At 48.1% G+C, this 27831-nt stretch overlaps 9 protein-coding genes across 9 annotated transcripts; 1 reads left to right on the top strand and 8 right to left on the bottom strand.

Moving 5' to 3' along the window:
• Positions 1–32: 32 nt before the first annotated feature.
• Positions 33–485, bottom strand: ACHE_60506S (extracellular guanyl-specific ribonuclease RntA; the record flags this gene model as incomplete). Its single annotated transcript, XM_043281688.1, has 2 exons — positions 33–413; positions 471–485. The coding sequence occupies 2 exons, from the start codon at positions 483–485 to the stop codon at positions 33–35; spliced, it is 396 nt and encodes a 131-aa protein (XP_043139142.1).
• Positions 486–1206: 721 nt separating this feature from the next.
• On the bottom strand, positions 1207–2656 carry ACHE_60505S (zinc-dependent alcohol dehydrogenase; the record flags this gene model as incomplete). The annotated part of the gene is made up of 9 exons (XM_043281687.1): positions 1207–1575; positions 1625–1739; positions 1789–1888; positions 1939–2019; positions 2066–2087; positions 2141–2222; positions 2272–2320; positions 2377–2462; positions 2517–2656. 9 exons carry the CDS (start codon positions 2654–2656, stop codon positions 1207–1209), a joined length of 1044 nt encoding a protein of 347 aa, XP_043139141.1.
• A 4110-nt stretch (positions 2657–6766) lies between these two features.
• Positions 6767–8377, bottom strand: ACHE_60504S (trehalose-6-phosphate synthase; the record flags this gene model as incomplete). The annotated part of the gene is made up of 5 exons (XM_043281685.1): positions 6767–6815; positions 6864–7206; positions 7256–7629; positions 7679–8048; positions 8095–8377. The coding sequence occupies 5 exons, from the start codon at positions 8375–8377 to the stop codon at positions 6767–6769; spliced, it is 1419 nt and encodes a 472-aa protein (XP_043139140.1).
• A 4099-nt stretch (positions 8378–12476) lies between these two features.
• ACHE_60503S (putative nuclear envelope protein Brr6) lies at positions 12477–13977 on the bottom strand (the record flags this gene model as incomplete). Its single annotated transcript, XM_043281684.1, has 3 exons — positions 12477–12836; positions 12889–13793; positions 13860–13977. 3 exons carry the CDS (start codon positions 13975–13977, stop codon positions 12477–12479), a joined length of 1383 nt encoding a protein of 460 aa, XP_043139139.1.
• A 605-nt stretch (positions 13978–14582) lies between these two features.
• ACHE_60502S (uncharacterized protein) lies at positions 14583–15227 on the bottom strand (the record flags this gene model as incomplete). Its single annotated transcript, XM_043281683.1, has 2 exons — positions 14583–14979; positions 15034–15227. 2 exons carry the CDS (start codon positions 15225–15227, stop codon positions 14583–14585), a joined length of 591 nt encoding a protein of 196 aa, XP_043139138.1.
• An 838-nt stretch (positions 15228–16065) lies between these two features.
• On the bottom strand, positions 16066–17070 carry cwc26 (putative cell cycle control protein (Cwf26); the record flags this gene model as incomplete). Its single annotated transcript, XM_043281682.1, has 1 exon — positions 16066–17070. The coding sequence occupies one exon, from the start codon at positions 17068–17070 to the stop codon at positions 16066–16068; it is 1005 nt and encodes a 334-aa protein (XP_043139137.1).
• A 4983-nt stretch (positions 17071–22053) lies between these two features.
• On the bottom strand, positions 22054–23190 carry ACHE_60500S (metallophosphatase domain-containing protein; the record flags this gene model as incomplete). Its single annotated transcript, XM_043281681.1, has 1 exon — positions 22054–23190. One exon carries the CDS (start codon positions 23188–23190, stop codon positions 22054–22056), a length of 1137 nt encoding a protein of 378 aa, XP_043139136.1.
• A 996-nt stretch (positions 23191–24186) lies between these two features.
• On the top strand, positions 24187–26141 carry DSK1 (serine/threonine-protein kinase; the record flags this gene model as incomplete). Its single annotated transcript, XM_043281680.1, has 5 exons — positions 24187–24362; positions 24429–25228; positions 25282–25354; positions 25416–25653; positions 25704–26141. The coding sequence occupies 5 exons, from the start codon at positions 24187–24189 to the stop codon at positions 26139–26141; spliced, it is 1725 nt and encodes a 574-aa protein (XP_043139135.1).
• A 446-nt stretch (positions 26142–26587) lies between these two features.
• On the bottom strand, positions 26588–27120 carry ACHE_60498S (MGMT family protein; the record flags this gene model as incomplete). The annotated part of the gene is made up of 3 exons (XM_043281679.1): positions 26588–26738; positions 26798–26924; positions 27006–27120. 3 exons carry the CDS (start codon positions 27118–27120, stop codon positions 26588–26590), a joined length of 393 nt encoding a protein of 130 aa, XP_043139134.1.
• Between the last annotated feature and the right edge of the window lie 711 nt (positions 27121–27831).

Here is a 27831-nt window from a genome sequence, read left to right as displayed (position 1 = left end):
ACCATTCATTCCACTATCTCTGCTATCTCACTCTACTGGCAAGCGACAAAGTTATTCCCACTAGCCCCCGAATGCGTGATCAACCCCGCCAACTGCCCATCCTCATTGAAAATCACCCGATCAGCACCTGGCGAACCACCGGAGTACGTAGATCCCGAGCTCAAAATCGGGAACTCATAATAAGTCGGGTCCACCGGGAAGTCAAAATCTTCGTAGTTGTTGTAGACGTGTGGGTAGCTGCTGCTGCCGGCGTGGCCGCCCTGCTCGACGTAGTTGTAGCCAGAGTTTTTGGCGGCAGAGACGTCGCTGCTGGAGTAGCAGTTGCTGCCGCAGGTGTAGTCGCAGACACGTTTGAGGCCTTGAGGGGCGGCGAGGGAGGTTTGGATGAAGAGTAGGGTCGTGAGGGTGAAGGACTGTGGTGGTGTTGATTAGTGAACAAGATTGGGGTTGGAGAGAGGCCTGCGGCGTACCTTGATGAGCTGCATTTTGGCTGGGGATTGTCAAATTGCGCAGGCCTGCTTGTTTATGTATTAGAGTAGGTTGTTCCCGATCAATGCACTATGCAGTCATCGTGATGCCTGGACTTCGTGTCACAATGATCAGCAGAGGATGACGGGGTTTAAGTATGCGAGCACCCATCTCCCAGCGTCCGTACCCTCCGTATCCTAAGCTGCCCAGACTACGGTGTACAATTAGCTATCTCGGATATTTAATAAAGGTTACATTGTTTTCGCGCATCCCCGCGGCCATCACAATTGGCTGCTCGGTTGCTGTAGATCCCCGCCCGGGTGTAGATCGGCCAATCGTCAAGTCGGAGGATCGTGTCTGATGAATCGATTGGCGGGCAATTTGAGAGTTTCCTAAAAGGGTCCTTCGAGGTTCAAGATGTTATTGGCCAGGGTGAAATCGACCCCGGCCCCTGAAAATCTACTTGCATGTATATCGGCCAATAACAGGCCAATTCTGTATCACGCTTTGCGGGTTCTCCGGATATCCAGGCGGATATCTCCGTCTCCATAGTTGTGCCTGATACGGAGGGATATCTACTCCGTTTCGTCTTGCATATTCATATTAAACCTTGGCCAATGTCTCAGCTGCTATGACCTATCAGCCATCGGAGTACCCCGTTGCACCTCTTTATCAACACTATGCTATCTAATATGTGATGTACCGCACGCTGTCGGTATCAGACAAGCATCACACCCACTACGGAATTCGCAGTACCGCCCTCCCCTCAACCTCAAACCGCTGCAATTTCGCAGCAACCTCATTTATCTGTCTGAACTCAAAAATTTCATACTCCGTGCTCACTTTACCCTCCGCCGCCATCTTCAAGAGTGCCTGCATCTCGTCTTCTGTTCCCACTGCGCTACCCACAATGTGGTATCCGCGGTTGACACAGTCAAGCGGCGACAGAGGAATGTGGTAATCCGGGCGCGGCAGACCAACGCAGACGAGGGTCCCGGCGGGCCGTAGGAATTGGACGCTTTGCTCATAGGCCTTTTCGAGACCGACGACCACAATGACGGCATGGGCGCCTGTATTGTCGGTTAGGGAGGTGATGCGGGATTCCGCCTAGCATTGTTAGCATCGTCTTACATATGGTGAAGAGTACCGGGCGTACGTTGTCTTTAAAGTCAATGAAGGCAGTCGCGCCGGAGCGCATGCAGATCTCTCTTTTCGATTCGCTGTCAACTGCGATGATCCGGTAGCCCAGCTCCTTACCAATTTGCACTCCCCTGCACATGGTTAGATATGGAGTAGCACTGGAAGCCAGTGTAGACATACAAATGTCCTAGTCCACCACCAGCACCCATGATAACCACCCAATCGCCTGCTTTGCATAGCTTTTCCAGCTTATTCAAGGCGCCGTACATCGTCAGTCCAGCTTTACATGTTAGTCTATGCCAATGAGACTCTCAACATATAATGACATACCGCATAGTAAAGGCGCAGCAGCCTCCGGCTTCAGATCTTCCCGGATAATAGACACAAAGTCCGCAGGCGAAACAACATATTCTGGACTCGTCAATGCCAGTACAATCAGTTCAAACATGAGACCTACGTTGAAAGGTTCCAGGGACATTCTACCAGTCATTAGTGCTCGTCTTCACCAAACCAGTGAGCCGCAAAGACTTACTCTTCCCGAATTACTTTGTTTGGCACAATTCGTATACTGTACCTGGCATGTCGGGCACTTCCTGCAGGTACTGTACAGCCATCTACTGCAATCAGCAAGGATCTCGTGTCATCAGATAATTGAATACACACTTTACTCCAACTTGCTTCCCCGCCATCTCCGGTGCGGTATCGGGACCAACTAATAGCCTCAACATGAGCTTCCAGTACACAGGCCTGAAATAAATAACGACAAACCTTTAACCACTCTCCCAATTCCTTCATGTCCCGGAACATTTGTAGTCATGAGTAACTCGCCGGTGAGATTATGTAGATCAGAGTGGCTGTCGATCAGTACCTATCGACAAGGAAAGGAACAGGTTCATTGCAATGCGTACCAAAACCCAGTCCATTCCATCTTGATTAACACCTCACCAGATCCCGGCTCCGGGACAGGGACATCATGGCGTATTTCCAGCTGTGCGCCGGGGCGTGGATGGTCGATGCACGCGGCGGTTTGGTACTTGGGGATTTCCATTTCTTCAATCAGCGGCGGTAGAGTTCGCTTGGTTCTCTGTACATATGTTAATCAAACAGGTTTTAAAGCGTTCGTTTAACCTGTAAACCCTTCCACGGTTCAGCTGAGGTCATTGTGGGGGTTTTCCGAATGCTACTCCAGTATTCTCAATTTGGACGCTGATTGGCTCAATCCATAACTCATCGCGTGATATTTCTGCCTTGGTATTCTGGCAAAATAAGCAGACGGCGATCAACTTCTTCCTAAGAAATTGTCGGTATCCGCTATTGACAAGAATGGATTATCAGTATTATTCAAAGTGTAAATGCGTAGGTATTCTTCCTGCCTTTTATGTCTCCTTTCTTACAGCCATTAGCCCTAATTTCGCGCATCCCCTTCAGCCATAGAAGTTACGATCAGAGGTATTCCTCTACTTCTTTCCCTGCCTTTTCCTCATCCGGCTCAATTTCATACGCGGCGCGCGAGAACGCCAGAGAATGAACGCCATTGTGTCAGGAACTATAGTACTGATGTTTTGTGGATAACTCACAGCTCATTGGATAAAGAAAATATATATCTGGAAAGTTCTATACAGCTGAACAAAGAACATACATCCCATACGAGTACCAACAGATATATACCAAACAATTACCTTTATTCACTCTATCACACTACTGCTAGCCACCATGCGCTCATCAAGCATCATAACTACTCTCTGTCACATTTGATGGTCCTTACCTCCGCGACACATGCGCCCATGGATCAAGTGGCTGGGACAACTACGGAAAAAAAAAAAAAAACCCAGCAAATATGACCTAGCGCGAGACAGCCGCGCTGTAAATGGCACACTGCAAAGATTTGCTCTAAACAGAGCATATCGTCATCCATATGCTCAGCCTAGAGGCTGTTGGACATCACTTGAGCATTGCTGAACAGGATAAGCGGTCCTGGCACATAGAGACCGTCGCGTGGTTCGCTTATCAATGCCTCAGTGAGTGCTCATGGCTTAACTTGTCGGGGGTATGCTAACGTTATTAGACTATATATTGGAGTTTTACGGTGCATTCCGTCATTCTGAATCGCATGAGCTAAAGGCCATAGCGGAGGCCAGCAGAACGGTCCATGAAAAAGATCAGAAGACCATCCAAAAGCAAGAGAACCGTCGAAATGATGGAGTGTCTATGGAGGTACAGCGTGCGACTCAATGCTTTCAGTTGATAGTGAGTAAAATATTTCGATATTTAATGTGTTAGAATTTCTAGGCTACGAAAGTGTTTTGAGGAGGCTGCTGTTCTCTCACCACTGACGCGTTTTGACCCCAATCAAGCCGGGTCAAGTTTAGATCTATGTGTCCAACCCACGTCCTGATCCGTCATTGAACTGGGAGCAGACAGATCCGGATGCAGCCAACCTATTGGGTTTCCCGAGTCGCATATGATGAAGATTTGGCGGGAGTGTTAATCTATCCAACTGCTGTCGTTCAGTGTGGTCCTTGAAGCAACCACACAATGCCAATATCAATCTTTTGTATCTCCTTGTCAAATATGTTTCAGTAGCAAAGAAGTCATCCACCCCCTGTAAATTTCTTCAATCACATCCTCCATTTTAGCCGTCCCCCCAATAACATGATGTGTCTTCCGGGCGTCTTTCAGATACAGCGCTGTGGTAGTCCTGTTGGACAAGAAGCCTTTGCCAGTTCCATCAGAAGACCGTGCATAATAAGATATTTACGGAATTTCTTGCGATATCAAAGGAGAGCAGGAACTTGGGGTTTTCATACAGTTTACCCTTGTGCGGCAACATCTATCGGATCGAGCGCGACGACATTTTTCGTGTCGTCGGGTGTCTCCAAGGGACCAGTCGACAATCCGAGTCTGTTCTTTTCGCACCAGAGAACAATATACAATATAAAATTAATCCATTCAAATCCATCGCGATTGGAAATCTAAAACTAAAGTAAAACCCAATATTTGACCTCAGAGGGACCCGAAATGAGGAAAGCGCGTTCATCGCTCCGTCGTTAACGGTAACATCACACACAAATAGAGCTGTATAATATCCAATCATCATCAGTCGAATAGTTGGGTTATTTATATCCTTCCAAAAAAGGACTAGAAATAGCAGAAAAAGGAAAAGCGCCGGAACAAAAACAAAAGCCGCCAATAAGCAAGCACGAGCAAGGTCTATATTCCGGTTGGACCAATCATGTGTGAACCTACATAAAGTAACACAGACATTTTGGAAGCATTGTGCGCTCATGGCAATGCAATTTCCGGCGAACTGCCCGAGAGGTTGTTCTTCAGATGGAGGGATTTATTCTTTCCGCGCCTAAATACGGTGTTGTGGAGCCTAGGGCTATCAGGAATGCTAAGCGGTTCTTGGCGTTGGCCTTCAGTACAAGGCATCAACGAAGGGAGATTTAACTATGGGTCGATACAACCCTAGTTGAGATTTCTATTGACATGATACGGGCTCCGACTTCAGAGGGATGGAAGGTATGCGAATGCGGTCATAGCGATGTCGTATGGGATGCATAGTAGACAGCGCTCGATATGTCCTGTTTTCATCACTAGTCGTGCGTAGTGAGATACGGCGGCATGAAAAGAATGGAAAAGAACATGCACTTCAATTCGCTCAGCCAATCGCCTATCGGACAGTCTCTGTAGTCACCTCTCGAGAAATGCCAGTCATCGCGCGGATCGTGTAGCCGTAAGGGAATACTAGGTGTATCAAGAGAAGTAATAGTGGAAAGGGTGGAATAATCATGTCACGGTGTTTGACTTCAGAGGACTTACTCATAGCACTGCCTGTATGGAGTAGACAAGTACTCCGTATGTAGTTCCATCATCACCAACCTAATTGTCACCACGCTATGGATGACGACAGGTATGGTCGTATCTTGATCAGACTCCAACGGGAATTGACATACCGGATTGTTCTTTCGCTCAGCTCAGTCCAATCATTTCTCGAAGTTTGAAGTTATACCTGCTGTCAGACTTGAACAGAAGTTCCGTTAATCAAAACGCCATTATTGCGGAAAAGAGGCTTAACTTCAGATAGAGATTTGACTATGATCATGGTGCCCTCACAGGGTGCCGGATTCTGCCATCACTAGTCAATGGAGTCTCGTGGATTCTAACAACAACTTGAACAGATGTCACGGTATCCAACAGAGTACTGATATCCTATGGTGCTCACCCTCAGCCGAAACTGGTCATTCCTTGAGGACATACCTGATCTTCAGTGCCGTTAATACAAATTGTCACAATGTTAAACTGCTGCCACAGCGATTCGGATTCAGAAAAAGGAAAGCAGCCAAGATCATAGAAGCATCATATTAGATGGATCTTCTGGTCATCACTAGTCGAGTAGGGTCATGGATTCAAGAATCCAGTGTAGCACGATGTCAAGTCGTTCGTTCACTCACCTGACCACATCTCTCCACACGTTCTGCGACTCAGAGTATTTGTTCTCGCTAGCTGATTTTCTTCGAGGAGAGGAGCGCCCAATTCACCATGCCAACGCCATTGCACAACCAAACTAATGCCATAGGAGGTACGCCGAAGTTTGGGCCATAGGTCATGCCAGCCACGCTAAGAGATTAGATACCATAGCCCGTCTTCGCATTAGGATGGATTTTCTTCGACGAGCACAACTCTTCATTAGGGGCTCAGCATTCCATTTGCGTACTAACGATACTAGTGAATCTGTCAAAGAATGTAAGTGAGTAGAAGCTGTGTCATGGGAAAAAAACGGCATGAAGAGGACGAAGGTGATGATGACGGATCTAAGGCTATGGGGCTGAGAAGAAAAATGGTGGGAGGGAACGAAGGGCCATGGTAAGAAACTCTTTTTCGCTTGGAAAGGAGGGATGGTGAGAGTTGGGGAAAGTAAGCGCGTTGACCTTGTTTATGTGGGGAGACTCGCTTACAAGGGCTTGAAAAGGTAACCACAAGCAGGCCGTAGCCTTCTTTTTGGTTGTAATATCGTTGTTTGCAGGGTTTGTGGTGGTTTTCCAAGAGTACAGTGAATTTAATGGTCTAGAGTACTATACACTGACAACTATCAAATGCCTATTGGCTTGGTGGACAAATCTAGTCTATGTACAAACAAGCCCATCCCTACTGATAATCACAGCCTTTTCGACAAGTTCTCAATGAACTTCTTTCCCCATTCAGCACTAAAACGGTCAGCATGGCCCATCAACTTGTCGTCGTGTAAAACTCACCTCGTGTTAGTATTGATAAATTCACTCAATTTCTCATATCTCTCCTTACGCTCCTTCCCATCCATAGTCACGGCCTTGTGGATTGCCTGCGCGAGTTCAGCTGTATTTGCCGGGTGCAAATTGACGCTTCCGCCTTTCATGAATACGGATGCTCCGGCGAACTCTGAGAGAACTAGGACTCCGTGGCGCTTCTCCTGGCAGGCGACGTATTCGAAGGAGACGAGGTTCATGCCATCTCGTGAGGAGGTAAGCAGACATACATCGGCGACGGAATACATCGCCGTTAGTTCATCGAAGGGAATGGAGCGGTGCATGTATAGAAGGGGGGAGCCGTCAGGGGTCGCTTTCGGGTGTTAGTATTCTAAACTTCGTAAGGACCTACGATAACATACCATGCTTCCCGTTAATCTTCCCAGCAATCGTACTAATCTCCGTCTCTAGATCCTGATACTCCTTGACATCCTCACGACTTGGAACTGCCACCTGAATCAACAGAACCTTATCCTTCAATTCCGGATGGTCGTCAAGGAACCGATCATATCCTTTTAGTTTGTGTGTCAATCCCTTGATATAGTCAAGTCGATCAACACCGATAATCACATGGACGTCCTTGTATCTTTCCTCCAGTTCCTTGATCCGTTTCTGTACCTCAGGCTTGCTCAAAGTATCATCGAACTTCTGCGGATCGATTCCAACGATGAAAGTGCCCGCCTCGACCAACCGGTCCTTGTACTGAATCCTATTCGGTACCCCGGTTTGAGCACCCCTGTCAAGTCAGTTCAGTCCGATCGAGTCATGGTACAAAGGATACTCACAACAAGTTCACACAAGTCCCGATAAAGTTCTGCTTATATTCATCCGTATGGAAACCAATCAAATCGCTCGACAACAGTCCTTCAATCATGGCATTCCGCACCGGAAGCGCTCTCCAGAAATCGCTTGCGGGAAACGGCGTATGTAGCGAGAACCCAATCGCACAATTCTTTCCCTGCTTGACTAAACGCTCGCGGAGAAGCTTAGGTAGAAGCATAAGGTGGTAATCGTGCACCCAGATTAGATCTCCCTTTCTGGCTTCTTTAGCGACTGCGTCGGCGAAGAGCTCGTTCACTTTTTGGTACGCGTGCCATGGCGCATCGTCGAAGGTCATGCCGGATTGGTAGTGGAGGATTGGCCAGAGAATGGAATCTATACCGTCAGCGAACGTGCTAAATCATGCAGGAGAGAGACATACTAGAAAAGTTGTTATAGTGCGCGTTCGCCAGCGCATTATCCAGGAAGATCCCCACGGCATGATGCTCCGCCAAGCTCTTCGATACCTCCTCACGGTCCTTAGGATCATTTACCTCGATACCAGGCCATCCAAACCAGCTGAATTGTGTCGATTTGGTCAGACCGGACAGCGATGTAACGAGACCGCCACTTGACAAAGAGGATTTATAACCGCCATCTACCCGTTTCACTGACACAGGGAGACGATTAGAGACGATAATAAGGCGTCTCTGCTCGGGTGCCATTGTCTCTACGCGCGTTTATTGTCGACTGGTATATACCTTTGTCGTGTTAGATGAGGATGTGGGCGAACTGAGAGATGCCAATGCGATGCGACCTGCCCTATTATATTTTTTTTTCTCGCCTCTTCCATGTCACCTTGTTCCGACGTCAGGATGAATAAATACTCAATGATTGACCGGCTACTGCCAGGAATAGTAGAGGCGATGTTGTAGTCGAGGCGACGTCATATCGAATCATCGCCAAACACGCCAAGAAGTACACAAGCGTTCCCAATTATCTGAAACGAGTAGCCGGTACCAGGGGTATGACTTTATTTAGTATGATCCCTTGGGTCAATTTGTATATACAGGATAGAGCTGTCTTTATCAGTATCTGTTATGTGATGTGGTGGGATGCATTGTGGGGAATATATAAAACGGGTAAGCAGTGGCCACACCATTGCAATTTGACTAGAACCACGAGAGATTGATCACAGTGAAAAAAAAATACCATTGACTAGACTAGGAATTTAACGAACTTCTCCGTATAAATCGGCGACGGAATTTGGTGGTTGTAGAACTCCCTGTTCATAGGCAAACATCGCGCTTTAACGCTAACCGCTGCATAACCCCACGGCCATGACAATCCCCATAAACCAACCATCCACCTGTATTCCATTCATGTCATGGCCTCCCTCCTAAAATCGACTAACAATATATTCTGCAAGCCACCTCTTCAACCCCTCCGTTTCCCGACCACCGGCTGGAAAACAGTCCCCGCATCGCTGATCCTCGACGAGGAACACATCTCCGAATCCCAGGAAGGACATCATTACCCCGTGAATATCGGTGGTGTCTTTCAATCCAAATACAGGTAATCGGGAAATTGAGATTTGGGCACATTTCAACGGTATGGCTTGCGTGGGATCTGGAGTAATCATCCTCTCTTGACATTGGGGAGAATGGATAAGTTAACGTGGTTAGGGGTCACGGATATGTGACGCTGAAAGTATACAAGCGCGATCAATATACTTTCGACGAATTTCATACCTACAGGTATCTAATGAGCAAAACAAACTAATGGCATCATGGCTACGCCCATGTGCGAACGGCAATAGACCTGTTCACAATTCCTCGTCCCGGGGGCAACCATCATTGTCTCGTCCAGCAGCCTATGTGGGAGTTTCAAAGACCTATTGTACCGGAACTCCAGACAAAGGTTCACTGAAGACTTACTGACAGGCGGTCTAATGCAGGTGTTACTGGCGCTTGACTATCTGCACATCGAATGTAAGCTTGTTCATATAGACATTAAGGCGGATAACATCCTCCACGAATAGAGGGCAGAGGAATCCTCGGCAGCTTCACAGAAAAAGAAATGAATGATCCCTCAACCCGAAAACTTGTCCATGGTATGCCGGTTCATGTACCCTGACGTTTTCGATCGACCGAGGATATTCCAATCGCAGTTCTCAGTGATTTCGGTTCTGCTAAGCGAGGAGATGAAAAGACGAATAATGACGCACAGCCGAATGTGTACAGATCACCAAAGGTGATGCCGGGGACTGAATGGAGTATCCGGCTGATATTTGGAGTGTTGGCGCAATGGTATGTCTACACAACTCATTTGATGGCAAATGGTGAAGTTTCCACCATTTCAACGTTGACACCACCCCTGGAGCTAATGTAGAACCCGAGCTTAAATGAAAAGGTATGACAATAAACACGCCAATTTCGGAAGCCCTCGAGCTTGTTCATAGATTTGACCACGCTCTTCAAGTGTATCAACTAGAATGCAGAGTTTCCCATGCATACGCTGGTCTTGCGTTGCCGTACCCAGACACAGTGCCTGACTTCGGGCTACATTTCCCTTTTTCATCACATCTGCCATCGCAAAGTAGAAGGGAGCTTATGGTCCATGTTTCAGACTACCTGATGCATTTTTATAAAAGAGATCTTTCAAATTATTAGTGGCTGTTGTACAAGTGCCTTCTAAGCAGTTGTTGAGCGATTGCCAAGCAATTCTCAAGCACTTACCTTTTTAGTATGGATTAGTGGCATAGCAGGATTCTTTTCTTTACATTTAGAGTCTTTAGGCAAGGACAGAGAAGACTCAGAGGCTTCAATATCGCCCTAAGTCTGGTAGAGAGGAGGAGGGCTGTTAGCAAAACTAGAACTAGCAACATACCCAGAAAGCTCTGATTCTAGCAAGCTGCCTGTCCATAGCAACAGCGACGTATAAATTTCCGGCTTAGTCGAACAGCGGTATACGGTCGAGCAGCAAGAGATGCTTCAAACGTGCAAATGCGAGAGAGAGTGCAGGTGTAAGGTGGAGAAATATCCTCTTTCCCACACCTCCATTGGAGCAGTGAAGCAAATGTTCGGGGCAATGGCCAGTTTATTTAAACGGCTTTTTTTTTTTTTGTTAACTCTGTTGTAATTCGTCTATAAGACCAAAGGCGTTTAAGATATCGATGAGGTATAGAGCCGCTCTCGGATTGCATTTTCGGCTTAGCTTCCAATACCACCTCACTGCGACTATCAGTGCGTGTCATCGAACAGTGGCATGACTCGTCGAAACAAAAGTTTGGAGGTGACTCGATGAAGTATAAAACTGTGCCTATTGCCCCGTCGTGAATGTCCTATTGTTGGATGTTTCTGAATCATATGTAAGACATCAGTTATGCCTTCTTGAACAAACGCTCTTTCCCACCAGGCGCTTTCAGAAATGCCTTGAAGAGGCGTAATAATATGTGACACGGGATGGCCGGACTGGAATTCGTGTATGAGGGATCTTTCCCCGGAACCCTAACAAGGGCCATTGACACCAAAGTCCAGTATCCCCGTCCGGTTTCTTGATTTCTTGTAAGGATAAAGGGCTATGGGTCTTTTAATGTCCGCTCCGACCCGGACGGCAATACTCAGTACTTGTTCGTGGTCTCTACCCCTGAAAGAAATGTCCACCATGTTGTAAGTACTGAGTATAGACTTGACAGTAACACCACACAGGTCACTTTTATCTCCTGGCTGTTAGAAGCCAATAAAATTGCAAGGAATTTTGAACGATGCGGTTTTCGCCGCGTTTTCCATGGTGGTTTGGCATTGCTTGTTCGGGTGACAGATCAGTAATCTCTCCATTTATTGTGCACGGAGATGCTGACGTATATGCAACATAGGAATCAAGTCGTTTTGGTCGAACGAAACACCATGCCACCGTCCACATGATCTCTGGTAAATATTCCCGTCCTTACAGTCGGCATCTATAACACTTGTTGTGCTGTTGAGCATACTATCTCCTAAGATGTCTCCATGAATTCGAGGATGCAGATGGAAGTTCAGTCCTGAAACTTCCCACAAGGTCAAGCAATTATCTGCGCCTGCCCGGCTTGGATTCGTTGCTCGTTACGGCCAGGGGCAATTTTTCCATAGCCAAGTAATACCAGCGCGGGTATCATTTCTTGCAATTTGCTCTCAGCAGCTTCATGTCATCATAGCTCTGTTTCGGCTGAGAATAGCCGGTTTCTCTATTTTTTACCATTGAAAAGGCCGTGAAGAATTCCATGAATCCCAAGGAAAAGCCGTTGAATCAATGATGGGATTAATGTGGTGTCTAAACGTGGACTCTTGATTTTGGTAGATGGAATGTGTGAAATTAGACACAATTCTTGCCAAATTAGTATCAGAGCACTTTTTGGTCGATTGGTTAGGTCTAGCAAAGATGGTGTACAAGTTTCTGCGTGTGAGAGGATAGTGACAAAAGCATTAGCATTTTCTACGGGCCTATTTACTACATACGGGTGAGGCGATTTGGTTATGTTGTGCCATTCACTATATATCAGTAATACCAGCCGGTGCTTGGTCGATATATAAGACGAAGGTTGTGCAGGTGGGGATGCCCCCATACAGCTGGGATGCCAGTACTTGTAATAGGATTTTATCTCTAAAGTATATTCCACTGTATACACAGAGAAGCCCACGCGAATTCTATAGCCCATGGTGGCCAAAAGCTTGAAAAAAATACATTTGACAGAAAGGTATAATATAAGATAAAAAGTGACTATAGAGTAAAACGAACGCCATATAAACCCCTACCATGCTTCACATTGTGTCGTACAGAAACGCGTCAGAGCAGATTGCGCCGTTTGACAGGACTAGGAGACCGCAGTTGACTCTCCCGATCGCGATTTCGACCCGTCACATAGTTCATCCTGGGGTGCTCCAGTAGCATTGAGCCATTCTGCTTTTCGTCCAAGTTCGGGGCAGGTGCGAGCTTCTGCTCCTGATGGTCGAGATATCCATATCCAGAGCCGTTTTGATATTGCCCTTGTGATGAGGAAATGGGAGCATATTGGGCGGAGCCCTGGCGCGAGAATGAAGGGGGATGAGGATGTGGGTATTCGTGCTGGTTCAGACGGTTTCTGAAGGAGCGGAAGGACCAGTTGCTGACGACGGTGACGGTTGATATCGTAGCGAGAAAGAAGAGCTGCAATCGTTAGCATAATCCAGAAGGTAGTATGGAGAAGGGGTGAACGTACGATTGCCTTCCAGCTGATAGGATCAATGAAGCTGTTAATGATAACCGCCATCGTATGTGCCGACACTTTTGCCCGTCCAACCTTGGCCGGATCGCGGTTCATACAACGCTCCCAGTTCTCGCACACCGTTTCCAATGCCGGTAGTCGATCGTTTCCAGCGCACCTGTTGTCCACATAACTTTTTGCGCATGTAGCCATCTCCGCCAATATCCCATCTGACACTTCCTCTGCAGCCTGCTCGAATTCAGCCCGGATGGCTGACACGAACCCGAAAACCACGTAAACAGCCAGCGAAAATAACGACAGATTCACGACCAATTGCGCCCACCACGACAAAATGCTCGGAACGTAGGGATGCGCTTCGAGAAGAGCGAAAAAGTCGGAAAAAGACGACATTCGTGACACGGACGACTCTTGCTGATTTGATTGTCCCGCATGTTGCACCTGATTTTGCTGATTGCTCTCACTGCTGCTAGGCCGATCATCATCCTCATCGTCACTATCCCGTCGTAACCGCATATCCAACGCCTTATCCCTCCTGCGACGCTTCTGAACCCGTCTTGCCAGCGCATTCGAATAGTGGCTCACCCGCGGAATCTCACCGCGGCCGGGACTAGGCGCAGGCGCAAACCGTCCGTACATACTGAACAGCGAATTTCGGTGTGCGCCGTTCTTCGCGGGCGTCGGCTCGGGGGTATCTTCGTTATCTGCGTTTTCTGGCGAGGACATGTTTTCTGCGCCGGAGGAGAAGTCGAGATCGAATTTGCGGGGTGTCATGAAGGCGGGTTGGTTGAAGACGGATTTGGGGGTTCCGGGCGGTTGAGAGAAGAGGAAAGGTTGGGAGTTTGGTTCACGGAGGGCAGGCATGGATTTCTTTTCGGGGGAGTCGAAGGTGCTATGGGGGCCTGGTTTTTTCAGTATCTTGTTCTTAGATGGTGGTTTGGATGGAGCTGTAAACATGGGTCACGCACGCTTCCTCTGGTTGTCATGTTGCATGCTGAGCTGGTAGAATGGAGAAGTGACATCGCCAGGAGCTCTGGTTTGCCATTCAAAGTCCATAGGACTCTCTCCGGATCTTTTGTCCATCATGTGCGATGGCTGGAGAGTGCGAGGGACCGGAGGTGGTAATGGTAGGAGTGTGGAGGAAGAAGCGGCGATTTTTTTTCTGTTTTGGTTTGGGACGGAGTAAACAATCACCACTCAACTATCCAGTATGGACAAAGAGCATAGCAACGTCTATATTTTGGGTTCAAGAATTACAGCATTTTATCCTGAATTATTCTCCAAGTTCTTGTCGATTGATTTGAGCACAATTTGGGTCATGTCAGGAGTTGCGCTGCCTGTTGCTGCAGCCCACCACATTCGTAAAAAGCTTCAAGATTCCCCAAATGGTCAAGTCGCTCTACTTTTCACAAGATGCCACAGACGATCGATCAATACCGGAAGCTCACATATATCAATATAACAGACGACTTCATGTCGAAAGATTCATTATGGTATAACCAAGACTAATAGTAAGATAATAATAGCAGGATGCAGTCTAGGAATGGAAACATCGCAGAAACATCATCGAAGTCATCATCAGCGCCGACGAGAAATCACCAAAACCAGAGCACTATCCACAAAATGAGCAAACCAACCAACTCCATGCCGTGCCAAAATGCAGATGAAAAGGGCAAAAGACCATGACCGGATCATGCATGGACGTGGACATAGTCAACCAACTCGAAGCCTTCGTCCTCCACGGGGTATCCCATGCCCATCTCGCCATCATGCGACACAACTTCATACTCTCTGACCAACTTCTCTGTTTCCTTCGTCTCGAACTTCTCGAGCGCCTTGTCCACAGCGTCGCACAGGATCGTCTGGCCGGATACTTCGTATGGGACGGGGGCGCCGTCGTCATCTAGAGCGGTGGTGTCGACGTGGCCAGGGATAGCGTTCGTGGTGATGGACTCGTCGGCGGATGAGTCGGAGGACTGGCCGTCATCATCGAGGACCTCGCGGGTATCCCAACGCATGGCCACTTTGGCGCCGTTGGCGATTTTGTTCAGGTTGTGTTGGTTGTCGCGCTTCAACGCTCGGTTCATGCTAGTATGGTCAGCTCGGCCTTGCTCCCTGGCGGTTGCTGATAAGGACACGTACCCCGCGTAATGAGACCAGGGCAACGCCGGACGTGCTGTGAGATCGATGTATCGTTCAATGGTCGGAAAGGATGTCGGGCGCGGCAGGTGTCTCGCACTGCGGCCTCCATAAGCCCATTTGGCTTTCTTATCATGGTAGCGCTTGACTTCGACGCCGGGACGACGGAAGTCACCGGTGATGGATAGGGATGCCATTATCGGATGAGTACACGATACGGTGTATGGTGTACGGTGTACGGTATAGAGCAAGAGTTGGGGACTGTGTTTATGAGGAGGCAAAGAAAGAGATGGACAGGGGAAGGAACAGCTTTGTTTGCGTAGGACAACAGAAGACAACCGTGGTTCAGTTAACAGGAAGGAGCGAGGAATAACAATGGCCAGATAATATACTCCGGGGCAGTAATAGTAGTAAGAACCCCCTACGCATTCACCTAATCGCATGCGCCCCAGCCAGCACGAGGACGCGAGGTCATCTTATACAACTATTGAGTTACTATTCCCTATCAGTTGGCGCCACAGCAAGTTCCAGTCCGGATGGATAGGACTGTCCGCCACTTTGACTCACGCCTTCCACGGTATTCCTTTTTGAGTCCCCGAGGCTCATCCATACAAAGAGGCACGTTGTAGTCATCGCATTGCGTGACTCAGGGTACGGCAATCTAGCGCTTATCAGGTTCCTTGTCCGGATGACTGACTATTACTCTGTCACCTGCAAGGTGTCCTTCACAGTGGCCAATCTGCTGCTGTTATCGGTGGCCTTGGTTCCCCGTGCTGTACGAGTCTCAGTGATAGCCGAGGTACTCCGCCTGAATGTTCTGGAGTGCAGAGTATACGAATACTTTCTGATGTCATGTCCAGGGGTTGTTAGAGTGAGCTATGCTGACATCAAGCAAGGCTTATTATAATGTGCCTTTCATCATGACATACCGGTATCTACCAGGGTAGTAGTACATTATCTATGCAATTATTAGGTGCCAGCACCTGTAGCTTATCCCGGAGTGCGGAGTACAGAGCACACCGTAAGTCGTGGTAACTATTCATCCATCTGCCACTGGTACTCCAACGACTCGATTCTCCCCTTCTTATTCCTCGACGCAAACCACTCCTTCTCAAACCCATTCCCCCGATCAACCCCATCCCACCGGTGCCCCGGCCGAATCCCATACCGATTCGGCTGGAAACTCCCCTTATACAAAGGCTTCCCCGTAGTACTCGTTCCACCTCCTCCAGTATTGGTCAAGAACGCCGCCGCCGGATCATCCCATCGCTGTCGTGCCTTAAGCTCGTCATTCAGCGACTCATCCTCTACCGTCCGCGCCACCGGCATCGATCGCACTTCTTGTAATTGTTGCTTGCGCTCCTCACGCTCCTGGCGCTGCACATCACCCATAAGATCCTCCTTAGCCTTCTCCTCCTTCTCACGTTTCTCCTGTTCCGCGCGCCGCGCCTCCGCACGCTTCATAGCAACGTTGATAATCCGACCCGATGCATCACGGTAGATAGTCTCCTGCGCTTCCTGCGGCCTGTCCTTATACTTCGCAGCCTCAAGTTTTTTCCGCCGTTCCTGCTCCGCGACCATAGCGGCCGTCTGCTCGGCAGTCTGTAAACCCGCCCTTGCCCCAGACTCCATCTTCATCCCCCCATCGTCCTCTTCCATCTGCCCCTCAATCATAGGCTCGTCCTCATCATCCCCAGCCTCTTTCCGCGCCGCATCGCGTTCCGCCGCGGCGGATGCCAGAATCGCATCTGCTGTGTCTTTGTCCTCTGTCGGTCCACCGATAGTCTTCCAGCCGGATTTCTTCGCGCGTCGAAACTCCGCGCTCCGCGTTCCCGTTACCATTGCGGGCCCTTCTTCATCGTCATCAATGCCGGTATTGGTGCTGCGTAGGTCCGGGGGGTCATCGTCGGCGATTATGAGGCCGGTGCTGGCATCTTCGGTGGGTTGTTTGGTCTTCTTTCGCTTTTTCTTGGGGCGTTCGGGGACGGGGTCTGCGGTGAGGTAATTTTTTGCGAGGTAGTCGGCGAGGGAGGAGGGCATATTTTATTTGTGGTTCGGGGGGAGTGTGTTGGTTTGTTTTTTTTTTTTTTTTTTTTTGGATTGGGACTCGTCTTGAGCTTGTTGCTATCGGAGGATTTGATAACGGAGAATCAGTTCGGCCGGTATTTGTGTATTATATAGTTGCAGAGTGATACGGCTAAATACATGTAATGAATGAGGTGGTCATGGACCTATCCCACTCTGGCAAGCACCGAATGCTAATATTCGTCCACAGCCAACATGACAAGGATGGGAAACCTTTTGGAGCATTTCGTAATATGGTATTTCTGAGCCTGTTGTCGTCTATGTATAATGTGGCCCCCTTCGAATACCTCGGCACCCAATCTATAGTTTCCTTCAGGGAAGCTATTTCTTGTACCAAGACTCGTATGGCTGTATACCTCCATTGTGTGGTGGCAATCTACAAGCTCGCGAGTGGATGAGTTCGGAAGAACGTCTTTTGATGTGCTACATTCTAGTATTATGTGTGGATAATGGGGAAAGCTGGTCTTCCGCAGCTTCAACTTCCCAATCAATGCACGAGCCACCACGGTATCTTGCTTGGATTCTCGATGATAAGAAGATCAGGTCAGATGGGTTAAATTCAGTCGCTGTACGAGCACACATTCATTAGCCTGGTCCTTGATGCGATATACTTAGTTGCAAATGGATCTCCAAGACAGGAGTACATTGATTATGCAACAAAGCACTCTGCTGATGGTCAGAAACGCTACAACGGAAATGAATATTCCTCAGGAAGACAGAGGAGACCGATGATGTGTTTGAATCGGTATTTTAGTTCTTAAACGCAATCTTTTAGGGAATAGACAAGCAGTTTATATGGACTGCCCAAGAACTGGGGGACTAGCTTCGTCAACTGCTCCTGTTACGGGATTCTGGAAAGACGGTGTGATTGTAAATGCATCCCCTATCCTATTCATCACCCCTGCCAATATGGTATTGTAGTTAAGAAAGCTTGAGTAGGGCACTCTTCAACCTCTGCTGCTATCACTAGACCTCACTTTAGTATCTCATAGTGGTAGATGCTGCTATTCTATCTTGTAGCTGTAAAGGCACAACCCGCGAAGAGATGATAGCACATAGTAAAGACGCACCCTTATTTGTAACATGTGGATATCACTGGAAACAGCCAATCCCCGACTCAGAGTTCTACTTCCATAATGTATTGAAATAATACCTTGCTTTAGCTGAAAGCCATCTGCCGTGATGACTTAATGACCTTGGATAATAGATTCCATGGCCCTCAATCCTGGGTAGTGTGTTTAACTAGATCGTCTATCTCTAGTGCTCCGTGTGCTAGCACTCGATTCCAGAAGACAAAAGCTTAGGAAGGATCAAGTGCTCGCGCGTCTGTTGACCTGTAGCTGCGTCTATAAAAAACTACTGGCAATGGTGGCAATGTGTGGATATTATGGTGTCAAGCCCTGAGAGGTGGTAGACGAGGATGGTCAAGTCTTAGCTCCATCGCTTGCAGACATAAGATTTTGTTTCAGGGCATCATGGAACGGAGTTTACTTCGCGTAGGCCCATTTCGAACTCTTCCGTTTCCCGTTGCAAGTAATGGGTGGGTAGGTTTCTCAGCGCGAAAAAAAAAAAAAAAAAAAACGGCGGCCACCTCTTGTTATACATCATGCCTCTCAGACTTTCTGACGAAATCAGTCAAATCAGAAACCTGCGACTATATGTTATCACATGGTACTCGACTCCTGAGAGTACCATCTAGCGTACCTGGACGAGGTTCCACCAACACACGTCTCTCAGGTAGTTACACGCTATAGGCCAGTCTTGTAGGCAATAGGCAGAGACTTGTTCCGTAGATATGATAAGATGGAACCAGTGAACGGTGACTGAAATTAACAGTGCATCTTGCACTCGGTCTGTTGATGTAGGATGATATGGCGGTGCTTGCTAGGGAGAAGACCGTGTTGTTTGGCCTCGAAAGGTACAAAGAACAGAGGTATCATGCTTCCTATTGAGTATACAATGCTGTTAAAAGCTTTCACTGATCCTTATTAACAATTGGAAGCTCATTTGATGAAAGGACGAATAGGTTTCAATTTTTCTGGCGCATTCGCACGGTGGATAGAAATGGGTCCCGATGGCGCATCATTCAACGGGGCGGCAATGAAGGCCCATTGTTGCTTTCCAGCCAATGTTTGTAGTCTCGTCGGACCTGTATGAAGCTTCCTGGTGCATGTTCGTAGAACACCCAAACAATCCGACTTTTCCAAACACTGTAGGGAGCCTCCTATGTCTTTGACAGGCAACTCGCTAGACTGATGTCAGAAATAGCTGGTAGAATGGCCAATACTACTCAGACATTCCACGAGATTTTGCGATCTCTACCATAGCTTGAGCACCATCACAGAGCGGTCACAAACCGACACACATGGCTATTCTAAAATCACCAAGTGGCATCTTCTCATAGTTCAAGAACAACATAAGGGAGCACTATGCTGTAGGAAGGCTCATGTTTGCCAGAGTGAAACCACCGGGAACATCAGCCTTGCGACAACCCGCGAAGTACACAACTAGCATGAGGCATTACGAACAAGTGGGAAGCCAAGAGGTCAGACCGATACCTGGCAGCTGGATACGAAACCCGATCTGATTCTATATCCAGCCCTCATTCAGTCATTCAAAGGTGCGGGATGGACAGCGCGCTTATAAAGCATTCTCTGCTATTAGCATCGCGACATCCATCGACCGAAGTTCGTCATATAGAAAAGCCACGTACAGGACCCAGAAAGTCATTAAGAACAAGCAAAATGAATCACGATAAATAAGAGTAAACATGCCAGTCTTTAGTTTCATCCATTATTTTTGAACGGTGAAAGATCTGTTGCGAAGATTGGTGGCAGTTCTCTTTTACCTATGTTTGGAGATGCGCCAGATTGGGGATTGTCAGCCAAGAAATTTCCTAGCAGATAGGGTTTTGATCATAGGATAGCCCGAGAAGAACGGGCACACTTGCTTGGATAGCCTCTGTGTTATAGAAACGGGCCAGCAGAAACAGACAGACAATTCACTGGCAGGTATGTGTCCTCCACGCAAAACTGAGCCAGGCGTGTGCCTGGTACGCCAGGCAATTTAGACTAGACAGACAATTTGAAGGCAATGCCACTCTCTTTCTCTCTCTCTCTCTCTAGAACGTTCGAAATATGCTCCAAGCAATGAAGATTGCTTGGAACATTACACTTCATTCGTAGATGCGAAGAGGTGCACGGCCACTATGCCTTCGGTTCAAACCTTTAGACAGTATACCCTTATTCGTGGACCTCATGGCGACGCATCCACTAGCGGGTCCATATTTGACAGCGTGTATAACACGCGTGTTGAGTGTTGTAGAGGGCACGATGCTAGAGCCGTTCATTCATTGAGGGAACAAGCCAGTGGGCCGCGGACGACATCGTGCGACAATATGCTCATTTCCAAACATTCGGCTTCGCTCCTGTGTTGTTGACCATAAAACCAGGCTCTTCTTAAAGGGCCAGGTTTGTCAAGGCGAGAACAGTCCTCATCCAGAGGTATAGGAATGATGATGTTGTTGTGGGCACCGGGACATTCATGAAAACGCAACTTGTCGTATAGAGGCGAACGTCAAGGCGAATCTTCAGTTGTTGGAGGAAAGGCCCAGTTTCTAAGTTTTTTTCTTTTTCTTTCTTTCTTTTTTTTTTCATTATTGAACGGTAAAAAGCATATCCCAAAGAACAGCTCAACTCTCCCGGCTTTTCGTGCCTGGTGTGGCATATTGTCGGTATAGCCAACCAACCCATTCGCAGTAGATAGGGTTTGATCATGGCCCGACCCCAAATTATTGCGCGCACTTGGGCTTTCTCTCTGAATAGCTCGTTGATCTGAATGGGTCAACATAGAAATAGACAGATATACGTGAGCCATGTTTGTTTCTCTAGGTGGGATTGAGCCAGGCGTGTATCTCATCCGCCAGGACACTTAGACAAGCAATGCTCAGAAAATGCTGCCGTAGAGAGTGCGCATCTATCCCTCTCGCTCGTTATCTCCAAAACATTCAAGATATGTCCCAATCCACGTGGAATTTACTTTCCATGTTTCCCTCTGGTTTTGAACGGGACTGTCCGCCATTGCGATGATGGTTATTTGTCACTGTTTCAGAAACCTGGTTACTATCAACATTCTGAAACAGGAAAATTGAGATAGGCCTGTGCTTTGGAGAGATGCAAAGGGTGCATGGGGTCATCAGGTGAAGACCAGTAGTGCGTCTTGGTTTTCAAACACTAACATTAACATGGCATCTTGCTAATTGATCTTGTGCAATATTGCTGTTATTTCTGACGTTTTATAGACATTATATGCTCATTCGTGGCTCTCATTGCGGCTGCTTCGCGAGAAATGGGTGGTGTTCGTTATTTATAATGAGCCCCGTGTGCGTGCTGGATTTTTGAACAGGATACGATATCAGTATCAATCGTTTGTTCAGGGCACCGGGAAGTGTGTCTGTAGACGGCGTTGTGCCACGTTATGCTAGTTGGGTTTTCGTTCCAGTCTTTCTGGGGAAAGATCCAGTCTCTTCATTATGTATCAATATTGTCAAGGCGAGAACAGTGAGTTATGATACCACGTTGGGCTGCTTGTAGCAGATAATGGAGGAAAGTTGATATGGGTGAGGGAAAGTTGTATATAAGCCCCATGGAGCTTTGCTTTGATGTAAATCTTATTGTACCAATAGCAGTGAATACAGAGCGTTGAAATGAAGATGAAGCAGGCTTTCAAGGTAGTATTCACAGCATCTACCTAAAAGACTAATAAAGGCGACTCCCAGGATAGAAGAGAATGCAATTTTGATATACACATAGCCCATTATATACAAACTAGTGATTACAGTACAGGCGCGTTCGGAACTTCATTCAGTCAATGTACGGGCATCTACATCCTACAGTCATGGGCATGCGGTGGAAAACCGGGAGGCAACCGCAGGGACGCTTATAAGTCCACCACAAACGGGTGATTGCCCAATCTCCCCGAGTTGCGATACATACAAGCCGCGTTCACAAACCACCCACACCCTCGATTCTCACCACCCCACACCTTAGCCCAGACGATGCCCAGCACGCCATACACAACGACACGAGCAGCGTCGACCCACGCCGTCGGATCGAGGAGATCACGAAACAGGCCGCAGAAAACGGAGACGAGACGGCCGTCGCGGGCGCGCACCCGTCTTGTAGCGCAGAGCCGCTCCCATGCCTGTTGTGCTTCGTCCCAGTAGACGGGTTCGTTGCCATAGGCCTCGTGGAGGTGGCCGAAGACGTGCAGGGAAGGGCGGACGCGCCAGGCTTCGGAGAGGAGGTATGGGCAGCCGGTGGAGAAAACGGGGGAGAGATCGAGGTGGCCTTGCGGCGGGGTATGGGTGATGAGAATGTCGGTTTCGGGTGGTACAGTGCCGGACCAGGCGTCGTGGTGGGGAGAGTAGGTGAAGGCGTGCTCTGGACCGAATGGGACGATTGCGGGAATCTGAGGAGCGCCGTAGAGAGTTAGGGTGCGGACGGCATTATTAGACGTAGAGGTGGTACTAGTGGATGATAGGGAGATGGCGCTAGTGGGCGATGATGGTTGGGGTGGGAATGAGAGGGTCACGGAGGTGTGCTGGAGGTAGTGGATATCTCCCCAATCGATTCGATGACTGTCAAGGTCTTCGAGAGAGTGCAGAGACGCTGTCGATGATGACACTGCCGCAAAAGACGACGAGGACGGATGATCGCGATCCTCGTCCCGACGAGATCGGACGTCAAAGTAGCTGTCGTGGTTCCCGCAGACAACGACCTTTTGAGGATGAGGGAGTTGTTGTAGCCAATCTACCGCTTCTTGAATCTCCTTGATACTGCCATCGTTGCACAAATCCCCTGCGTGGATAAGCAAGTCGCCGTCAGGGATGTCGGGATATTGTTGGGAATGGGTGTCGGAGATGCACACGACGCGAATAGGCCGGACGCCAGGAGGAGGCAGGCGGGGAGGCCCTCGCAGACGCAGGAGTGCCTGGTGAACGGGATAAAGGAGAGCAGTGAGAGGAGAGGCGAAGAAATAGTCCGGAAGTGGTCGACGATGGAATGGAGAGGACATTTTCTTGCTGGGTATGAGAAGAGGGGAAGGTGAAGTGAGGTCGAAGTTGAAAAAGAGGAGTGCAGGGAAGAGGAGAAAAGAAAAGCACGTGAGAAGAGGTCAGTGACAGGGAATTGACCCCATCAGGACAAGGAAACAGGTTGAATGGTCAGGGTCAGTGAAGGATCATGCAGTGAACTGTTTGGGTGAAGAAAAAGACGCAGTGGGAGATTTTGCCGACGGAGGTTTATATGGCCTCAAATGCCAACTGGCATGTACATAAGAACCATATTATGAGAACTGCACAACAGGGATTGATCTATTTGAAGATTATTCTCGGTCTTTTTACACCATTCTATGCCGTTTTCTATATGCAATGCCCGTCCAGTGCATAATACCCTGTCCGTATATGTACTCTCCACGCTGCTTTCGGACATTCCAAGATTTCCTAATTCAGACATCTGGACATTTATATTCTGATCTCACAGACTCGTAGCGATTTTCTATTCTATTCTTTTAATCTGTAATTCTACAGAATTCGAGTCCGGTCTTAGTACCCTCTGTATACCGTCCCATACAACCAGTTGCGTCATATCCACCACTGCTGGTCTGTTCTCACTCTTCTCTTCTGTACTCACGAGGAGTGTACTCATTCTGATATTAATCTCACTCACTTTCCTCTTTCTACAACTATTCTCTGCATATTATTATTCTCTCTCTATATCTATTCTTATGCTGTGCGGTCACTGACCAACCAACCCCTCCAGATTCGCTTCTCCGCCCACACCGTCTGGACTCTTCGCTTTCTTCCATCTTCTCGCCCCATCAACGTCAACTTTTCTCTTCCTCTTCTCCCCTCTTCTCTGTATTATTTCTTCTATACCCATCACAATATCTATTTCTGCTTATCCTCATTCTTTTGACTATATATCCCTTTTTTTCCCGTATCCCCCTGATTCCTCCGTCGACTCGATCCTCCTCCCTCTACCCGACCTCCCCCCTCCCGCCACCAAAACAATGGACGGCGTTGACATCACAAAAGCCGTCCTCAATAAAGGAAAGCAAATGGCCACTGTCGCGGCTTCTGCTGCCAATGGCAATGGTGGAAAAAAGCGCAGAAAGGGAACCGATCTGAAACCCATCGTCACCAATGATCCCAATTCCCCGGCCGTCGAGCAGCCCACCTCGGCTGAGTATGTTTTTTTTTTTAACCCTCCCGCACCCATCATTGATGTGCATTTTCTGACCCAACTATACAGAGCCGCCTTAGCAGATACCGCGTCGCGCTCCTCCTCCTCATCATCCGAAGAAGAAGAAGTCGAGACTACCGCCGAAGAAGAGGATTCCGAAGACTACGTCAAGGGTGGTTACCACCCTGTCAGTGTCGGAGAAACATACAACAATGGTCGCTACGTGATCATACGGAAGTTGGGCTGGGGTCATTTCTCAACCGTCTGGCTGTCGCGCGATAATATTTCCGGCAAGCATGTCGCTCTTAAAGTCGTTCGCTCCGCCGCCCATTACACTGAAACCGCCGTCGATGAAATTAAACTGCTCAGCCGCATCGTCAAAGCCAATCCCTCTCACCCAGGTCGAAAACATGTTGTGAGCTTACTTGACTCTTTTGAACACAAGGGTCCCAATGGCACCCACGTCTGCATGGTCTTCGAGGTATTGGGTGAGAATCTGTTGGGTTTGATTAAGCGCTGGAACCACCGCGGCATTCCCATGCCGCTGGTTAAGCAAATCACAAAACAAGTACTCTTGGGTCTGGATTACATGCATCGGGAGTGTGGCATTATTCATACCGACTTGAAACCGGAGAACGTTTTGATCGAGATCGGCGATGTCGAGCAGATCGTCCAAACTTATGTCAAGGAAGAAGCCAAGAAGGAACAGAAGGAGAAGGAAGACAACCGCAACGGCAGACGGCGACGCCGCACTCTTATCACGGGAAGCCAACCGCTACCCAGCCCGCTCAACACCAACTTCTCCGAATTCAAACACAGCTCGCAGCATTCCCAAAGTAGCCTCAGTGCGATGATCGAAGAGTCGCCTGGTAAGTTACTTTTACTATGCCTGCTTTCGGCATAACCTGTTAATGCGTCATAGATCCATCAGCGGACTCTGCGAAGGATGCGCCAATTAATGAAGATGAAAAACAAAAGCAAAGGGAGAAGACCACGTATGTGAAAACACTTTTGCTTTTGTCCCCCACTAGTGCGACTGACCAGATGCCTAAACAGAGATTTGTTGGAAAGAGAGGTATCCGGGATCTCGCTAGAAAAGACGCCGTCCAAGAGCTCGAATAAAGAACCTGAAGGTGAGATGATCATCTCAGTGAAGATTGCCGATCTGGGCAACGCATGCTGGGTCGGGCATCATTTCACCAACGACATTCAAACTCGGCAATACCGCTCGCCTGAAGTCATCTTGGGGTCCAAGTGGGGTGCGAGTACGGATGTTTGGAGTATGGCCTGCATGGTAAGTGCCAGTGAATCAGTATGAAGCCACATTCATACTAACAGAAACAGGTCTTCGAACTTATCACCGGAGACTATCTATTCGACCCTCAATCTGGTACCAAGTATGGCAAAGATGATGACCACATAGCTCAGATTATTGAGCTTCTGGGGTCATTCCCCAAGTCCATGTGTCTCTCCGGGAAGTGGTCGCAAGAGATCTTCAACCGCAAGGGCGAGTTAAGAAATATCCACCGACTTCGCCACTGGGCACTGCCGGATGTGTTACGCGAAAAGTATCAGTTCTCGGGCGAAGAGAGTATGCGAATTAGCGACTTCTTGCTCCCCATGTTGGAGCTGCCTCCAGAGCAGCGCGCCAACGCCGGTGGAATGGCATCACACGAATGGATGAACGAAACCCCGGGAATGGACGGAGTTACGCTTGATATTCGCCCAGGAAGTAGGGGAGAGGGGATTGAAGGATGGGCAAGTGAAGTGAAACGGAGGTGATTTTTTGACTATTCTGCGATTATTTTGAGCGATCTCGCGATGAATTGAAATTTCTTCAACGCTCTTGATCTCCGGCCGGCTTTTGTGGATTTATGTTCTTTATTATCTTTTGGCGTTTTACCTGGGTTACTTCCTTTGATACGCCCCCACTTTGATCTCATAGACTCCGATTATCCCCGAATTATCTTGGAGATTGATTATGAACCCTCCACTGTTAGACGCAGCCGTCTCGCAGACCATTTTACACCGCGATGCCATTTCTTTCTTTTTCTTATTAATTCTTGCGTGTTATTTATCTTGTTTGGTCGATTTCTGATTACGGAGTCACTACCAGTGGGATCTGGTGAGGAGTACTTGTTCCTGGGCAGTGGAATACGGACGCTTGGGTCTTAAACGAAAGGAATGGAACGATGCGCGTTGTACGAATTGTACGAGACTTCTTCTTCTTATCCCTCTTCTTCCTCACTCGCATCCTCCGGATCAGGAAACCATCCGTACCGGGCTAAATCTACGTAGAACTCGCCCATGGCGTCTGTATCTACCTCCACACCCTCCCCCCAAAGGACGTCTGCTTGTCGCTCTGCGCCGCCGGGTTCACTGCATCATTAGCCCATATTCAACCAGGACAGTAATAGAGATACACGAGAAAGATATACCGATGCGAAATCATCCCCTTGGAATTAATAACCCTCTGCCACGGCACATTCCCTGCATGGAAGTGCTCCCCGGATTCCTCCGCGGGGAGATGTTTCAGTGCGATTCCGACCTGGCGGGCTCGTTTTGCTGTCCTCACCCAGCCCCAGTTAATTTATTGATCTGATAGAGCATACAAGCAAACGGAAGCGAAGGTAAAAGAAGGCGTACGTTCACCGAGATATAATGCTATATGCCCGTAGGTTGTTACTGTGCCGGCGGGGATGAGCTGGACGGTCTCGTAAACGGCGTTGGTCCACCATTCGGCTTCGTCGGAGCGGGGCATTTGTGTTGATTTTGGTTTTTTGTTGTGAGATATGTGCAGGTAGTTGTTGTAATTGCAGGGGGTGTATGTGCATGGGTGTCGAGTTGGATGGAATGTTAGCGGATGGTCCTCGTGGGGTTGCGTGGGTATATCTTTGTGTCGGGGTTATCCTAGTAGACAATGTTCTAGGCCAGCAACCCTAACACCATTCGAAAAGCTTTCAGGTAACAGGGTATATAGTTTAGTGAATACCCTTTTTAAAGGATATGCCTCCTTTTAGAATGTATGTATTCACTGCCGCTGCTACAATCAGACGGATTACCTCCATCATCCTCATCCATTCTTCCTACATACAACAATCTGATTGCAGTCCTGCCAGGACGAACTTTACAGACTAATGTTATTTCGCAGTTAGTAATAATTTCAATCAATCAATCAACTGAGAATCTGTTTTATTTCTACGGGAAGGGGTCATTACATTCTCGCTCGCATGGCTGTTGTGTCCTCGAAGTACCAGATAGAGGCATGCCACAAGGAAAGAACATGCACATGGTGACCACAGACAGAGGTATGGCGAAAGCGGCGACACTTCAATTACTAAACCCAGTCAACATTGTTGCAAGTTCTACATTTTCAGAAACAGCAGTATAATTTTGCAGCAAGAAAGCAGATTTGTCGCGATTTTCGGACACAAGGTACACTGTCGATAACATACAGCAACAGACTAAACAT

The sequence above is a fragment of the Aspergillus chevalieri genome, chromosome 6 (assembly GCF_016861735.1).
Source record: "Aspergillus chevalieri M1 DNA, chromosome 6, nearly complete sequence".
NCBI classification, from domain to species: domain Eukaryota; kingdom Fungi; phylum Ascomycota; class Eurotiomycetes; order Eurotiales; family Aspergillaceae; genus Aspergillus; species Aspergillus chevalieri.
Note: the sequence above shows the minus strand (reverse complement) of the source record. Positions and strands in the feature narration are given on the sequence as shown.